Source organism: Pleurodeles waltl, chromosome 3_1, assembly GCF_031143425.1.
Source record: "Pleurodeles waltl isolate 20211129_DDA chromosome 3_1, aPleWal1.hap1.20221129, whole genome shotgun sequence".
NCBI lineage: Eukaryota > Metazoa > Chordata > Amphibia > Caudata > Salamandridae > Pleurodeles > Pleurodeles waltl.
Window position 1 is genome coordinate 1,683,858,807 of NC_090440.1, and position 18,859 is coordinate 1,683,877,665.

General features: G+C 44.6%; 1 protein-coding gene across 1 annotated transcript in view; it reads right to left on the bottom strand.

Moving 5' to 3' along the window:
- CERKL (CERK like autophagy regulator) overlaps positions 1-18,859 on the bottom strand; it is a 421,375-nt gene that overhangs the window by 260,995 nt on the left and 141,521 nt on the right. The window contains exon 6 of the mRNA XM_069225454.1: positions 12,903-12,977. Coding sequence (XP_069081555.1) covers positions 12,903-12,977 — 75 coding nt within the window. The remainder of the gene's footprint in view (positions 1-12,902; positions 12,978-18,859) is intronic.

Here is an 18,859-nt window from a genome sequence, read left to right on the forward strand (position 1 = left end):
GAAGTCTGTATGCATGACTTTCAGAAGGTAACCTTTTTCAGTGGGTCTAACTTGGTCCCTGTATCCGACCTGCACTCCATTGTGGTCAGCCTGAACTTATTACTTTGTCCTGGTCTAGCCCCACATACCCACAGTTAGAGCTTTCTGCTTCTTGCTTCCATTTTTATTTAAACTTTTAAAATTGCATATCTTTGATTCTACTGATTGGATTTTTTGTCATTTTGGTCTCATTTTATTTATTAGGGAATTACTTTATTTTCTAAATTGGTGTGGGTTTTTTCATGTGTTGTGTTGTTACTTTATTACTGCTTGTGTGCTCCACAAACACTTAACACAGTACCTCTACGTTAAGCCAGACTGATTTTGTGCCAAACTACCAGAGGGTTAAGTACAAATTAGTTTAGTGACTTTTGAGGCTCACTGTGACCTAAACCCCAGTTTCTTGCAATATCTGTCATTCAGTAACCACCTACTATTCCAGGCCTCTAGAAGAATCTTAATCTGTGTGTCAGAGACTGAAGGCACTTTGAAACAATGCTACCAAAAAACTCTTGACCAGTTCTCCAGTTGGCAATTCACTGTCATTAGCAGACAGCAGCCCACCACTACCTGTAGTCCTGTGTGTAAGCTTTAGTCAAAGAACTATAAGGTTTCTAATCCCAGCTTCTTTTTAAATAAAAGTATTATGTAATAAGCACTGAATTCAAATCTTCACAGGCATCCAGCAGTGGCATTTGCCACAATGGCAATCTCTGGTCACATCAGAACCTACCCCACCATAACTGCAGTGCTGTCGGCAATGTGTAACGAGGAAAAATGACTACTATTCCCAACTTCCCTGTTGAAAAACTGTGTGCTCATGGCCAGTCATATTTTCAACACATATTTCAGCTGCCATTTCCTTTAGCATTGCACAGAAGTGGAAGTACGAGTGAAGATACTTCTACAAATAGCTTATGTGTAGTGCTTGCCCTACTGTGGCTGGAAGGTGAAAATCAAGGCAGTTTCTGCATTCAATGCAGCACAAATATAAAACACAATGAAAAATCAAGCAGAAGGATGCCATGAGTGCAAAATGCTCACAAACTGTGCATCTGAAGACGCAGACAAACATGACGTGAAACATGCCTTCTGTAGGAGACTTTCACAAAATGAGAGGCACAGTGTGCGCATTGGAAATAGAAGCTTTATAAATGTGAAAAATCTGATGTGAAAGAGAAAGATACATAGAGGCTAGATTGTGAAATGCCATCATAAAAAGATGCAGTATGTGTAACACACTTGCAAAAATGAGATGCAGTGTGTGTGTGTGACAGGTCATGCAAATGCATAAAGCTTGCTGTTTGAAACACAGAGTACCCTACATCATGAGATGCCTGAAACAATGAGAAATGTGGCACTGACCTGTGAGATGTTGTAGCACAAGGGGAGGTTGGGACAAGGGAGCTGAGGCCCTTTTAGTGTAATGGGACTTGCACTTTTGGTTTCAGGAAAAGAGACATGCTGAATTTAAGTCAGCAGTCCCTTTAAACTTCTTTTGTTTTTCAGTCCCCATGTTTCTAATGTGTTTAATTTTTAAAACGAATGAAGTTTAAACAGGGACAGCATGACTGTCTCCTTTTAATCTGCTGCATTGTTTGTCTCCCTCATCCCCCCCACCTTTGTCCCCTCTGTCACCCCCCCACCTCTCACATCTGGGGGGGGATAAGTCCCCGACACTTCCTACGCCCATGAGGTGGAGGGCTGGTTAAAATGCATGTTTGGTGGACAGGAGGGCAAGAGTGTGCATGGTGGGTGGTGTACAGTGGGAGGGGGGAGTAGGGTGGACAGGGAAGCAATATGATAAGGGTGGGGCAGGGAGCTTTGGGGAGACAGAGGGGTGGAAGAGGAAAGTCAGGAAAAGCATAAACAGTGAGCTTCGGTGGATGGACTACAGACAAAAATTTTACCTTGGGGAAGTATTTGGTCAGCAAAAAGAAAATGGCCACTGGAAGAAGTACTTGGTCCATGCGCCACAGTATAGATGAAGACTCCAAGTCCAGGAGGAGGAAGCTGAGGCCTGGAGGAGCGCTGACCGATCAGAAACAAGAAAAGAAGACCCAAGTGGGAGCCAGCCAATGGTGAGTAAAGAGCTGCTGACCAACAGGATGCAAGGAAATTAAATTCAGGTGGGAGCCAGACAATGGCAAGCATAGTGACATGGGAGTCAGCCAATGGTAAGTAGAGGTAAGTAAAGGGTGGGCCCTGAATCCCTTTTAAGATTTTTATTTTTAATACAATAGATTTCTCCACAGCGCAAGTGCTGTGTAGGCGAAACCTAAAAGTAAGCAACTGTTCTCCGGAAGTGCCATCAGAGTCTTGAGAGACATTCCTTCAAGCATCAGGGCAATGGCATCATTAAGTAGTTAAAGATGTGGTAAGTAAAGGTGCAAAGAGAAGTGTCACGAGGCTCATTCCATGAAATGCAGTATTTTGTGAGGTAATACTGCACCTGGTAAATAACAATACCTCAGTGTAGAGTGCCACCTGGCCTCAACAATACTTTGATTTGCTGTGTGCATCCTCCGGGCCGGACTCAGTCCGAGGGTATAAATAAATGGAGTGGCAGCTTGAGGCCACTCCTCAGAACCAGCCATCGAGTGTGTGTGTGTCCAGTTATTTTAAGGTGCTAGGCCGCAGCAAAGGATATTGCCACCACATACCCTGCCCAGCTTATACTGGTGACGAGGACGGTCGCACACCCTGTGGCTGCCAGCACGTGACCCTGCCCGCACCATTCACTGAGATAGCTGAGCAGGCTGAAGGAGGTCCGGGCTGTGCAACATACAGAAACAGGCTATTAGGGCTTGCTGCATGGTCTCTGCTCCTGGAGTGTTGAGCAGGGCCTCCAGCAGTGATCACCACCAGTGACTGCATGCTGGCTGAGGGCCTGTTTATTCAGAGGCCTGCAGTGCCGCATGGCGGACGGAGCCACCACAGCACCACCTGCTGGCTGCAATTGGGCACAGCACCACGTTCGCAGTGCTGATTCTTTGAACTCTGGAAGGAGAGGTGAGCATGGAATAGGGCTGCTCACAGGAAAGAAGAACCCTCTTTTTGGATGCCGAGAGAAACAAGCACCACAAGGCTTCCCCATCAGAACTGCGTGTCCACACCCTGAGGAAGGTTAGTAAGAGGCCCACCCAAGGGAATGTGCGCATGGTGGCCTGCTCCAAGAGTGGAAAGCTGAGGCCTGGGACTGAAAAAAAAGGAGGATGAGAGAAAAAAGAAAAGGGAGTCAAGAATAATAAGATCTAAAGTGAGAGGGGCATCAGTGATTGAGAAGCATGGTTTAGGTGGGCACTGACTGAAAAAGGTCAGGAGAAAAGTAGATGCTTGAGACCGAGTGCACATGTCACACAACAGCCAGACAGAACGATTGCAAGGACAATAATGCATTGCGCAGAGGAACCGTCTGACAGTGGTGTTACGACATGCCAAGCTTGACCCATTCAGGCACACAGGAACATTAACACGCCCGCCATGTCCGTACAACAGCAACAAAAAGCACCACTTGCACCACCCCCGCCAGCTACCTACTCGTCAGTTACGATGCTGCCACCCTTCAGCTGGCTGGTGGACCCTGCATGCACTGCACCACATTGGAGACAGTGGGTCAGACATCTGCAGCATTACTTCCGTGCTGCATGAGAAACAGACGCCACCATCAAGAGGTCAATTTTGCTTCATTTTGGTAAGGCAGAACTATACAACCTGTTTGAGACATTGCCCAACACAGGAGATGATGCAGACTTTGAGGCTGAGGTGGCAGCTCTAAACAAACACTTTGATTCACAACTCAACCCGGACTATGAATGCTTCAAACTGCATCAGGCCAGACAGCAGGATGATGAGTAAGTAGAGGTGTTTTACACACAGCTCAGGAAACTAGAAAACACGTGTATCGACATCAACTAGCTGGATGAAATCAGAGTCCAACTCATACAAGGCTGCAAGTCGGGGCCCTCCAATGGCAAATCCTATGCCAACCTGGAATCACCTTAGATGCAATTTCGGTGCTGGTGAGTTCACATGATTGGCTGCCACCTGGGCCGATGAAATGGATGTGGCCCTGGGAAGGAAGACGACCCAGGCGAGCATGAGCCACACCATCAAGGTAAAGGAAGAGCAAGTAGATGCCATCCAAAGGCAACCTACCCGACTCCACACACCCAGCGGAGCAACACCAGTGGAAGACCTGAGGCTTGTCTTCTTCACCCGGCAAGTCCACGAGTCACAGGCTGCCACCATAATGTTGGAGTACCTTCAACTGTTCAAATGTTTGGGGTAACTGAAGGGCACCAAAGTTCGACTACACATCGACGAGACTGTGGGACCCACATCACTTTGACACCAGAGGGTCCAGTTCCACATTCAACCACTGGTGTAAGATGAGCTGAGGAGCCTAGACAACAAGGAGTAATAGAGAAGGTCACCGGTCCAACCCCATGGATATCACCACTGGTGATTGCAGCAAATCCTAAACAGTCAGGAGCCATCACACTCTGCATAGGCTCCTTAATACTGATATCCAAATAAAACAACAGATTGGCCCAAAAATAGATGACATTGTGGCACACCTGAACAGAGCCCAATGGTTCTCCAAACTGGACTTTAACGCTGGTTACCATCAGCTGGAGTTAGAACCTGTCAGTCACTACACCACGACTTTTTCATATCATGAAGGTCTCTGAAGTTATTGGAGGTTAAATTTTGGGATATCGTGAGCAGCAGCTGTGGGTCAGAATACCATCCATGAAACCCTCTCTGGCCAGGTGGGCATCCTGAATATAAGTGGCAATATTGAGATATTCTATTATACCCTTGAGGAACACCATGTGAGACTCAGAGCCACACTCAAATAGCTGGCAGACTGTGGGTTGACACTCCACCGCGAATAATGCTTGTTCTACTAAGAGTCAATGGAATTCTTTGGATATATCTTCTAGAGAGAAAGGCTGTGTACTGACCCAAAGAAGGTGGAGGCACTAAGATCAGCATCTGCCCCACGCAAAGCCACAGAGGTGCAGAGTTTTCTAGGGATGGGCACTTACCGTGAAAGGTTTATCCCGAACCTGTCAACCCTCTCTGAGCCATTGTTAACACTGACAAGAGCTGACGCTGTGTGGGAAAAAGACTTGCAAACCAACTGGGCATTCCGTTAAGTGAAGAAGGCCCTACTGGTGGACACCACCATGACCTATTTCAATCCACACGCCAGACGGAGCTTGTGGTCAATGCAAGCCCAGTGGGGCTATGGACTGTGCTGCTACAGAAGAGTGAAGGGTCCTGATCATATATGCCAGTTGAGCACTGTCTGACACGGAGACCAGGTACACGGAGATTGAGCATGAGGTGATGACCATCAGGTGGGCCAGCCACCAATTCCACCAATATCCCTGTAGGCAACAGTTTTGGGTCATCACTGACCACAAGCCCGTGGTTGCTCTGTTCGCCATGCATGCTGAGCGGTGGGCTGTGCAGCTGCAACTCTACCAGTCTGAGGTACTGTACCACCCAGGTGTCAACAATCCGGCTGACTACTTGTCAAGACATCCGCAGGGAGAAGTGGGGCTGGAGATAGCTGAGGAAGATGAAGGAGTGGATGTCTTTGTGATGATGGTGGTGCAGGATGCGTGCCCAAGGATCATGGAAACTATCATTGCCGACCTGTGACTCATACGGGCAAAAGAAGCACACCTGCAGAAGCGATTGTGCAACTTCTTGGATGGAGGAGATGAACTGAGTACCAGCAGTGAAGGCTTGCTACTAAGGGGAAGACAGATCCACAGAGTCTCCAAGCCACAGCTGTTGAGTTGTCTCACCAGGACCACCAGGGAGTGGTAAAGACTAAAGCAAGGTTGGGCGACAAGGTGTGGTTCCTCAGCATGAACACTATAGTGGATGAAAAAGTGAGGGAATGTCATTCATGTGTGCTCACCAGTGGAGACCAGAACCCGGCACCAGTTGTCACAGAGGACCCTTGTCTGCAACCATGGTCCCAGCACAGCATAGACTTTGGAGCTTCCCGGGTGGGTGGCCATGATCACTGATAGCCACACCAAGTACTCAGTGGTTGAGATCATACAGACCACAACATTCTACAAGGAGAAGCCGGTGTTGGAAAAGGTGTTTGGAATGCTGGGACCCCATGTTGAGATGAAAACAGACAACAGACCCTCGTTCCGGGGATAAGATTTCCAAGAGTAAATACAGTCACTGAATGTGAAGCACTGAAAAGTGACCTTCAGTGCCCCAGGCCAACAGGGAGGTGGGTGTGATTCATGCACATGCTGAATAGGGCCTTCAGAATAGGCACAGATAATTGCAAAGACATGGAGTATTGTCTTCACAGATTTCTGTGAGCCTATACACAAACTCCTCATAGCACAACAAACTGAGCGGCAATGGCTTTGTTGATGCGCAGGGCCACCCGAGACTGCATACCGATTGGGCCTATGTGGGAACCATAATTTGATGTATGGGCCACACAGGAAAGAAGGAGGCACACGTACGAGAAGGCCAGCCTTGCTCGCCGAGAGGCTACCTCTGATCTGTCAATGGGGGATCTAGTGATGATGCGTCATCCAGGTTGGAAGTTCCGCACACCATTTTAGAAAGAGGTGTGAAACGTTGTGGGCATCCAAGGAACAATGGTCAAAGTCTAGCAGGGCCATACTACTTCAACCCGCAAAATGTCCTGGTTTAAAGAGGTGAAGTCTCTGATAAAGTCTCCAATGAGAGCCAGGAGGAGGAAAATGTTGTTCCAGAAAAGAGGGTGTCAGGCCAATACCTTGGGAGTACCCCTGACAACACATGTGTACCTGTGGGACCAGTGCACTCGTCAGGTGGGCACCACGGACAGGCGCGCCTTGCCCCCCACATCGGTTGGTGGCCAAGACAGAGGAAGACAGAGCTAGAAGTATGGTTTGCGCCCAACCTGGCTCAATCCAGAGACTAAGAGATTATGTATGTACTGAGTAAAAGTTGAATGTTTTCAGTAAATAAAAATAGGAAGGGATGTAAAGTTCTGTTCGGCCTCTCAATGCTTTGCTCTAGTGTGTGCATCCCTCTGGCCAGGCTCTGGCCGAGGGTATAAATAAACGGAGGAGCAACTGCACAAGGCCACTCCTCAGAACTAGTCATCCAGTGTGTGTGTCCAGTTATTTTAAGGCCCTAGGCCACAGTGAAGCCTATTGCCTCCATGCGTCCTGCTCAGCTTACGCTCAGCATATGTTATTAGATCCTCATGCATAGTTCGGCATCTAGGCTAGCACGGTAATGCAGCAAGATTTCCCGTTCTGAGCTGCAAAACTCTGAATGTTCTGTGTTTTTTCTCCTGCACACAGTCTGCCTGGTCTTACCTGGTGAAATCTGTGTGAGTAAAAAATGTTATCCTGATTCGGCCCAGCCTTTAATTTGAAGACGATTTACTGTGCATCTAGGACTGAGAGCTATGCGTATAAAATCATGCAGTGAGAGAGTAGGAAAACAACTACTACCAAGGTTGCTTAATAATCCAATACAGAGAATATTCAAGATGTATATCAAGAACTTTGATTATTACTTTGACATACAGTACAAGGAGGGCCTTCTGGTTGAGATGAATGAATGTGCACTATGATTCTTTCAAGGTGCAGCTGTGAAGGAACATCTCTAACGATAACTCAATAGAAAAGTAAAAGAAATCTCAAAGCCAGTGTGCGAGTGGGTAACTAGCAAACCTTCAGAAGTAAACAACTGAAGGGCCAAAACCTACGCAGGGTGGACCTTATATTGGGTCCAGCATTGAAGCGTTCGCATATTTGTAATATATGAGCTGGAACTGTCAATTTGTCAGTGCTCACTAAACATCTGGTAGTTGTAAAGTCATGGGTTTGTATTAAATTCAAAGGTTCCAAACGTCAATGGTCACTGAATGTTGCTCTTGCTCCCATCCTCCTCACAATTTTTATTACGTTTCAGCAGCATGTATTTTACATCTTAACCAGAACGAGTGTTTGTTCTTTTCTCAGATCCTGCTTAATTATTGCGTCGTCGTCTGCAGGAGTGTTGTAGAACAGTGGTTCCCAACCTGCGGTCTAGGGCCCACATGGAGCGCACAAAGGCTCCACAAGGGTCTGTGACGGCTTAGAAAATTAAATAATATTAACAGATTAATAAAGTGTGTATAGATAAAGTGCCTAAATGTACTATTGATTTTTTTTAAACTTACCATAAATGTCAAGGATTTTTAAAATGGAGGCTAAAAATTAAATTAGTATCCTCAGATTCATTTGTGGAAGAGGTGCAGGTGCATCAAACAGAATATAGTATGGACAATGTGGGGCTTCAGTTGAATTTAGAAAAGCTCCAGCCTGCCTATTAACCTCTTAGCTGCTGGGCCTCGCCTCCCTCCCCCCCCACCCCCCCAGTGCTGAGCCCTTTTTTGGCTATTTGGGGTAGTTCGCACTTAGGCCTTCATAACTTTTTGTCCACATATGCTATCCACGGCAAATTTGCGTTCTTTTTTTCCAACATCCTAGGGATTCTAAAGGTACCCAGAGTTTCTGGGTTCCCCTGGAGGAGACCAAGAAATTAGCCAAAATACACCCCAAATTTTGTTTTGTTTTTTAAAAATTGAAAAAAGGGCTGCCGAAGAAGACTTGTGTTTTTTTTCCCTGAAAATGGCACCAACAAAGGGTTTGCGGTGCTAAAATCACCATCTTCCCAGCTTTCAGGAACAGGCAGAGTTGAATCAGAAAACCACAATTTTCAACACAATTTTGGCATTTTACTGGGACATACTTCATTTTTACTATTTTTGGTGCTTTCATCCTCCTTCCAGTTAGTGACAGGAATGGGTGTGAAACCAACACTGGATCCCGGAAAGCTAAGTATTTCTGAAAAGTAAACAAAGTTCTGAATTCAGCAAGGGGTCATTTGTGTAGATCCTACAAGGTTTTCCTACAGAAAATAACAGCTGAAAAAACAAATATTGAAATTGAGCTGAAAAAACAGCCATTTTTGTCAATGTTTTACTCTAACTTTTTCCTGCAATGTCAGATTTTTTAAAGCAATACACAGTTAAGTGTGCTGGACTCTTCTGGTTGCAGGGATATATAGGGCTTGTAGGTTCATCAAGATCCCTAGGTACCTAGAGCCAATAAATGAGCTGCACCTTGCAATGGGTTTTCATTCTATACCGGGTATACAGCAATTCATTTGCTGAAATATAAAGAGTGAAAAATAGGTATCAAGAAAACCTTTGTATTTCCAAAATGGGCATAAGATAAGGTATTGAGCAGCAGTGGTTATTTGCCCATCTCTGAATTCCGGGGTGCCCACACTAGCATGTGAATTACAGGCCATTTCTCAAATAGACGTCTTTTTTACACACTGTCTTACATTTGGAAGGAAAAAATGTAGAGAAAGACAAGGGGCAGTAATATGTGTTGTGCTATTCTGTGTTCCCCCAAGTCTCCCGATAAAAATGGTACCTCACTTGCCTGGGTAGGCCTAATGCTCGCGAAAGGAAAGGCAACATGGACACATCACATTTTTACATTGGAATCTGATGTGTTGTTTGCAAAGTGCCTAGCTGTGGATTTTGTCCTCTAGCTCAGGTGGCACCTTGGGAAACCTAGCAAACCTGCTCAGTTTTGAAAACTAGACACCTAGGGGAATCCAAGATGGGGTGACTTGTGGGGCTCCGATCAGGTTTTGTTACCCAGAATCCTTTGCAAACCTCAAAATGTGGCCAAAAAAACACTTTTTCCTCACATTTCGGTGACAGAAAGTTCTGGAATCTGAGAGGAGCCACGAATTTCTTTCCACCCAGCGTTCCCCCAAGTCTCCCGATAAAAATGGTACCTCACTTGTGTGGGTAGGCCTGGTGTCCACGTCAGGAATAGATCACACAACGGTCAATGTTGGTACTTACATGAGGCAACTGTTGACCCTGGGGTGATCCATTCCTTACGCAGGCACTAGGTATAGGCACTCAAGTGGGGTAGTGTTTTTATCAGGACAGGTGAGGAATCACTGGGTGGTAGGAATTTTGTGGATCACAGCATATTCCTGTAGTTTGTGTGACAGAAATGCAAGAAAAATAGAGTTTTTATTCAACATTTCAGCTTTGCAGGGTATTCTGGGTAAGAAAACTTTGGGGAATCCACACAAGTCACACCTCTGTGGACTCCCCCGGATGTCTAGTTTCCAGAAATGTTTGGGTTTAGTATGTTTCCCTATATAGCCGCCGAACCCAGGATCAAAAACACAGGTGCCTGCCTAACAAAACCAGTTTTGTGATTGATAATTTTGATGTCTCCACAATACAATTTGGGCAGAGGAATTTGGGGCTGAACTAAATTGGGGCGATCCCAATAGAGCACCCTCTCTGTGCTTACCCCCGCATTCACCTGCTCTCTGGGTTGGGCTAACCCTCTATTGCCCTGTTGCACAGACTGTGCTTGCGAAGGGACAACAGGACTGCCCTCATCACCTCCCTCACAATTTACTGGAAGGAGTTATCCAATGGGACTCCTCCAACTGAAAAATCACTCCCAGAGTCTGTGCCATTGTCCTATCCCTCAGATGCTGTCTCAGTATCTGCTGTCTCAGTCTCTGATCCAATGTCAGAGCTGTCCTCTATAACCCGAGTGACGTCAGCAGCAGTCATCCATCAAGATGCCATCTCTGCTACTGGCTAAACTGTTGCTATAAAACACTAGCCTACATAGACAGTCACAAAATTGCTGGTGTGTGTGATAGGTGCAATAGTAGAGGCCAACTTACCTGCGCTTCTTCCCTCAATCAGCACGTTCTTTCAAGACACTCAAACACCTTGTTGCATACCATTCGTCACAGTCTTTAGCACCTCCTGCGCCCAGTCCAACAATCATTATTGGTGCTCCCACTCCTATGTCCTCCTCCTCGGATTCCCTCATTACCACCCAGCAAACGTGCTCTTCATCTCTCCATAGCCACCCCCCACCTCGCACATACATTTAATTTGTATTATAGCGCAGGTAGTGGCTGACTTTACTAATGTACTCTGCTATTTACATAAAATACAGATGTGCTCTTTGCAGTAGTCATATAAACATTCTGCGCTTCTTTATGGCACTAAAACTGCCACTAGACAAAAGTCTGATCCTTTTGTAGCAGAAACATAATCACAAGACTTACTTGACTTTTTTATTGCTGCCTAAAAGCTACAGTTGAAATGCGTCAGTTGAATTATGTGCACTGCTTTGAAGATGCAAGCTGCAACTGCAAGACAACTGGTGGCAAATATATATATATATATATAAAATACATATATATGATATATATATATATAGATATATATATATATATATCAATATATATATATATATATATATCTATATATATATATATGATATATATAGATCACTTTTATATATGGGTCTGGTTTTCCTGGGGGCCGATCAGAGCCCCCAGGGAAACCACAAATGCACTGACAAAAGTGATATATATATATATATATATATATATATTTTATATAGATATCTACCTACATGGGTGTATATATATAAATAGATCTATATATATATATATATATATCTGTATTTTTTTTGGTAGGTGTAGGGTTTCCTTGGGGGCCAAAATGGCCTCCAGGGAAACCCTACAACTACTAAAAAAAAGTATTGCCCCCACAGGGGGTCGCCGTGCCCACGGGCGACCCCCTGTCAATTTCTTTCTTTATTTATTTTTATTAGCCCCTGGGGGTGGCGGGATCGTGGCCCCCAGGGGCCACCAACCTTGAAATTAAAAAATATGGCCCCGGGGGGGGCCGGCCCGTTTTCTGAGGGGGGCCGACCGCCCCAAGTGAAATCCCTGGTGTCCAGTGGCGTTTCCTGGCCCTCGATCGCAGCTGTGCTGCGATCGAGGGCCAGGAAACACGTTCAGGAAGGCCTTGTATGAAAGGGGAGAGTATCCCCTTTCATACGAGGCCTTCCCGAACGTGGGGAAAGCCGTTTGGGGCCTACGGCCGCTTCCTGCTCCGATGGGGAAAACAACACTGTGACGTCAGCGTGCGTCACAAAGGGGCGGGTGGGGAGCGGTTGGAGACACGGAAGAGGTTCCTTGTCTCCCAGGGCTTTAAAAAAAATATAATAATCCTCGGGTGCAACGCACCCGAGGTTTTTCGAAGCCCCTCCCTGGTGCCGGCCACTGGTCGTGACCCGCACCAGGAAGGTAGTGCGGGCGTCGGCCAGTGGCCGACGCCCGCACTTAACGGGTTAAAATATTTTTTTTTATTTTTTTTATTTATATTTGTTTGCAAATGGAATTAAATTTGTTATAATTTATTTATGTGTTTGATGGAATCCTTGTTTTTGTATTTTTTGTGTATTTGTTTTGTGGTTCAAATCATTGACAATATTTAAGCCAGGATCCCCCAGTTTCCAGTAATAACTCATTGTGGGGTTCCCGGATTCCAATAATGATTCAGTGGGGGTACCAGCGTTCCAGTAATGATACAGAGGGGGTCCCCAAAAGTTAAAAGTTTGAGACCCACTAGTGTAGAGGACACAGCGCCTTTCCCGAAAGCACAAATCCGGCATCCGCCCCAACCTCATAGTTTTCAATAACAGCCGAAAAACGTAAAGACTCGCTAAGTGCACTGCAGACTTCAAAGTCCGATTTCGAAAGAAAAAAAACATAATAAGCAGTGAGAAACCAAAGCCAAAAACCAAGTCACATTACAATTGATATGAGGTGCTGCAGGGTTCGGGCACTTTCTTGCTGTAGCTCACTTATGAATACTGAAGTGACATATAATTATTGAAGCGAGGAACATCTAATAAAAGAGGGGTTCTCAGCTACATAACTATGACCACTTCTGTATGAAAACTTACCCATTATTATATGCAACGCCGCAGTCACTGGATGTTTAACTCCATGCAGTGTGTAAGCTGTAATATTTGTGGAGCCTGTGGGAAAAAAAATTATAGTAATATTGAAAATTATTTAATTTAATAAACACCTGTGAGAATCAAAAACTAGAAGTTATTGTAAAAACAACGGTTTCTGTGAGCATTTTTTATTTTAGCACTGTCACTTGAAGCGCATTTATATCTGAAGATGTATCTTTTTGCTCGTATTTAACGGACAGTGATCCATGCCTACTCTATGGCAAATGGGTAGTGCAGTTAGATGGTACATCCTTAAATTAATTTCCTACTGAAATTATAAACAATGTAACAACATACCTTAAGGTCGCATACCTCAACTTTATTTAAAACCTGCTTTTGGAGACACGTGGTTAACAATTGAGCCCAGTTTATACAACTAGAAAAAGCAGTCCTTACACTCACCTTGTACGTAGGGTCCCAGGAACCGGTTCTATGTGTGTCCTTTTAAAATTACCTCTAGGTGTGAACTGGGAATGGAAGTAAAAAAAAAAAAAAAAACTCTATAACGTGCCAAAACGATGCCAGCCCCCCTGCCTGAATCAGCCGAGAAGGCAACATTTGACATCAGCACCACTGCTACTGGGATGAAAAAGATATCTGCCTGATGGTTACTAAAGTAATGTCTGAAGAAGAGGACACCAGGTGAAGGATGAAAAGAGAGAACCCCCTCCACAAGCAAAGTGTACTTTATCACATTCATCAATCACTGAGGCTGCCTCGTGTGAGAAAATCTTGAGTCGACAGATTTCTTCGCATTCACTGAAGTAGTATTAAGTAGACAGGCAGGCACCATTAACTCAATGTGCAATTGTCTTCCACTGTTATTCAACCCATGGGTTGACCTTCAGTGCTCACTCTCTGTGGAAAAGAAAGGAAGGTTGCCATTGAGCAGCCCGCTTAACACCTCCCGCCTCACTTCCTTGTAAAAACATACTTGTTTGCCTTTCAATGAGAAAGAAGGTTATCAGGATATATTCACCTTGCTCTGTGTAACCAACCATCTGAAAGCACTTACTTCACTCCCTTCTAAGAATCAACTACACTTGCCCAACAGAATGTTCTGCTGAGAATCTAGATTTCTTCTGAACAATGTCTCCATTCAGCAAATCTGTCTTCATGCAAACACGACTGGTGCCAACATTATGGAGACAGTCTTTTGATCTCTCTTTGAGCCATAACATATATTTCATGAGTCATCAAAAAAAAAAACTGATTTGCAAAGATTCCAGCCTGTCAGTGTTCAAATGAAAGATCCATCTCACAAACCCAGTGACTGGAACAACATTTTCCTCAGAAACCAGGAGCAGCCGCACAACTCTATAAGTTCTTTACTCTAGCAGGGACTCTTGCAGACTAATTCTAAATCTGGGACAGGGCGAGGATATTTCACATTACGTTTAAACTGAATGCTGTAAATATCTACGCACATAAGCACAAAATCATATTTTATCGGACATGGACCACTACCATCGCATGGAAGGTTAAAACCCCTTCACAAACTATTAACTTCCACACTGGAATTTTTCACTCTTAGAATTTAACTGCAGAGGAATTGTTGGGAAACTCAATTCCTCCCTATTAATAGGTTATTGTCACCAATATGTCATGTCCGGACCTCAAAAAAATGCATCCTAGATCTGCAACAAGACCAACCTACAAGAGGGTATGAAGGACGTCGCAGATTGGATGAGGCTCAGCCGCCTAAAGCTGAACTCTGAAAAAACGGAAGTCCTCATCCTCGGCAACACCCCGTCCACCTGGGACGACTCCTGGTGGCCCACGGCCCTCGGCACCGCACCGGCCCCCGCAGACCACGCCCGCAACCTCGGCTTCATCTTGGACCCTCTTCTCACCATGACCAAGCAAGTCAACGCCGTGTCCTCCGCCTGCTTCCTCACCCTCCGCATGTTCTGCAAGATCTTCCGCTGGATCCCCGCCGACACTAGAAAAATCGTGACCCACGCCCTCGTCACGAGCCGCCTGGACTACGGCAACACCCTCTACGCTGGGACCACAGCCAAACTCCAAAATCGCCTGCAACGCATTCAAAACGCCTCGGCCCGCCTCATCCTCGACGTACCCCCCAACAGCCACATCTCCGCACACCTGAGACACATGCATTGGCTCCCAGTCAGCAAAAGGATCACCTTTCGACTTCTCACCCACGCACACAAAGCCCTCCACGACAAGGGACCGGAATACCTCAACCGACGTCTCAGCTTCTACGTCCCCACCCGCCTCCTCCGTTCCTCTGGCCTCGCACTTGCTTCCGTCCCTCGCATCCGCCGCTCCACGGCAGGTGGGAGATCTTTCTCCTTCCTGGCGGCCAGGACCTGGAACTCCCTCCCCACCAGCCTCAGGACCACCCAGGACCACTCCGCTTTCCGGAGACTCCTAAAGACCTGGCTTTTCGAGCAGCAGTAACCCCCTATTTCCCCTAGCGCCTTGAGACCCGCACGGGTGAGTAGCGCGCTTTATAAATGTTAATGATTTGAACTGTGATCAAAGATGCTTCCTTAGCAGGATTGCCATGTGTCATGTTATAAAAACATAAAACATTATGTTATAAAACACTTATGAAGCATGCTGTCATGCTGTCATCCAAATGGTCTCCTAGTCCTGAACAGTGATTGATAAAAGACAGAAAAAGCTGAATCTCCCAATTCAGACCTGATAACAGTTCAATAGTAAGGTTTTCAGACATTTTTCAAAACGGAAAGAAAATGACCTGCAAGGCATATGGAAGTCATGTGATCAGGTAGGGTGTGTGTATGGTGAATACCGGACGTCTGTATTTCACTTTCTGAAAGCACGGAACGAGAGGGAGCAACCAAATAGAAGAACAAAGCTGTTTATATGGTTTGTATTTGTCCAAGGAACCAAAATATATGTAGGTGCTATTCTATATAATAATGGAAGGATGACACTTATATGAGATTCTAGAATGTACAGCTAGTGACTGCAGTGTTTTCACAATAGATTTAATAGGGGAGAATCGGATGTGGCCACGTCGGATATGACTGATTGGTTTTGAATAGATTGAAAGAATTTAATGCATAGGTAGGCTGTATTAAAATAGGCCAATCTAGATCCTACAAGTACTATAATAATACCCAAGTGACCTTCAAAAGCAAGTTAAGTGTAGGGAATCTGCCTTTTATGTGTGGTCACCTCATCATTTTCATCTTTTCCTGGGGCATCTATTTTTTCTGGTATTAATACTCTGTGCACATTAACTTTGCTAACCAGTGGTAATGTGCTTGGGCTCCTCTTGCAGGAACATGGTTGAATTAGCATATTCCTAATTGGTAATTTTTAACTTACATGAAGGTCCCTAGTATATGGTGCAGAGTGTACTTAGGGCCTGTGAGTTAAATGTCACTAGTAGACTGCAGCACCTATTGTGTCATCCACTATAGTGATAATGTAAAACATGGCTTCAGGCCTACCACTGTAGCCTGACTATGGCAGTTCAAAAACTGCAATTCCAGCATTTTATCAGGTGAAAACGTCCCTTTTAAGTAGTAATAAGTTACCTCTGTGTTGGCCATGTTACCCACAAGGCAGGGTGTATGGTATTTAAAAGTAGGTCATGTAGAAATTTAATGTTAACATTTCTTTACAGTGACTAGAGCTCAAAAGCTATGTTTCACTGTAGCAGGCCTAGCTATCCAATATAGAAAATCAAAATACAGATTAAAATCCTCATACTGTACCTCAGGAATTGGGACTAGTTAGAAAAATAATCAAACAACTATTTTAATAGTGACTAAAAATCCATCCAATTCAATGGTGAAGTCACCATTTTAGTAAATATTAAGGGAAATTAACTTTTAGAAAGTTAACTTTTTTCTTCCAGAAGTTTCTAGAGACTGAATTTGCATTTCCTCTCCCACTTCTGCAGACAGTAATTAGTATTTGAGTAGGTATGAAGTGCTATGAGGCGCAAACAGTAGGCTGACCTGAGTGGGCATTGATGATTCCTCTGAATCTGACAGAATGTGCATGGAGGGGCTGTGAGCATCTTCACAGTGTCAGATCCTGATTGAATGTCAAATCCTGCTTGACAGGTCTTCTAGGTTTTACATATTACACATGGGGCACACTTCAAAAGATGAGAGCTGGATGCCAAAACAATACTCGTGTAGCCACTGTCAGGTTGCTAGAATCCCCTACTTTTGTTCTTCAAGATTTCAGTCTCTGGGTTTATAGGGGGTACAGTGATTGCCCCAAACTACGAATACTATGGAACACTCCCCACACACACACCCAGCCCAGAGCCCAGGCTTAGTGCGGCTAAAGACTTCTGCCATCTTGAAAATGCTCAAAGTTGGTAGAAGAACATTTACCTAATTAAGGCGTGCCCAGGAGTCATTCCCACCCACTAGCTCATGCCATGCATAAATACGGCACCTCCAGGAACCCACTTCATAACAATCCAGGACCTAAGGAAAAAAAAGAAAAGGACTAGAACTGCTGCTGTGACCTAAGAGTCGCCCTCTTGTACCTAGGATAAAGAAGTGGTCTCTAAGGGTCATAAGGCTGAACTCGTTATTAAGCTACAAGAATACAACAAGCTAGAAGAGGCTGTTACTGCATCTGCCCAGCTAATCAGTGACAACTGGACTTGGACAGTAACCTACTGTTTGGCCTCTGTCTAACATGTGAGCCTCTAAGTGCCTCATCTGTGGTCCTGGGGCCTTTGGGACTTAAATGACTAAAGGCAGATGGTAATCTTTTTCGCCCTGGATGAACCTGGTTGGTGGATCTAATATATGCTCCATCACTGTCAATATTAAATTGGACCTGGATCCCAGTCTAATGTGACCATTGAATATCACTGATAGTTTGTTCTTCTTTGCACTAGTCCTTCTTAAAACTTTAAAAATTCATACATGCAGTTCCCCTTATTAAATTTGGGTAATATTGGTGTGATTTAGTTTAATGAAATGTATTACATTTGTCTAATGTAATTTAGGGATTTTATTGGTTAGCTTTTCAACTTTATTACAGTTTTGCGCTGCATAAATACTTTAGACATTGCTTGATTTATGGCAATCTGCTCTATGCCACTGCTATCACAGGGCTGAACTGTGGTAAATGTAGTGGCTTTGAGGAGTAATACTGACAAGGGCTGTGATTATTCCTTGAGGTGGCTAGTCACCCACCCCAAATATTAATCCGGTGTCTAGCAATAAGGACACACAGGTCAAAGTTTTCTCAGTTAATTATGACAGGATTTTTATTCCTAGGCTTTTCACACAGTGACAGGGTGCTGGGCTTGGCCCAAGAATTTGTGGCTGTAGATCTATGTACCAGAGATCTTATTTAAGACCTTTATAAAGAGTTCTGGTTTTTCAAGGCTGAACTTCGACCATTGCTTTCCCATCTAATATGTAAAATGAGAGAGACATTATTGAAGTGAGAACGCTTAAGAACACGAGCTAGTCAGTTGAAATAGCGGTTGTGTGCCATCAGTGTAGGCATATGAGTGGGCATGTGACAAAGGATCTAACAAATTAAACGAATACGGAGAGAAGGTCGAGCCCTGAGAGACACTAGTGGAAATCTTTTTCGCAAATAGATCAATGGCACCTTGTACATTTTTTGGGGATCTGATAAGAATAATGTACATCATTTTCAACACTGTCCCACCAATACCCACGAGTTGTAGTTCATTTAAAAATAGGTTATAGTCAAATGTATCAAAAACTGCAGACAACTAAGTAAGATTAAAGCATCAGCATTTTAAGCGTTGATAGCAAGTCAAAGGTCATCCAAAGCCGACAGAACAATCAAGTCACGTTGGTTCTGAAACAGGTTTGAGTGTCATGAAGCACCTTATTGGTTTCCACGTAGAAGCAAAGCAGCTTGAGTACAAAAGCTTCAAATGCTTAAAC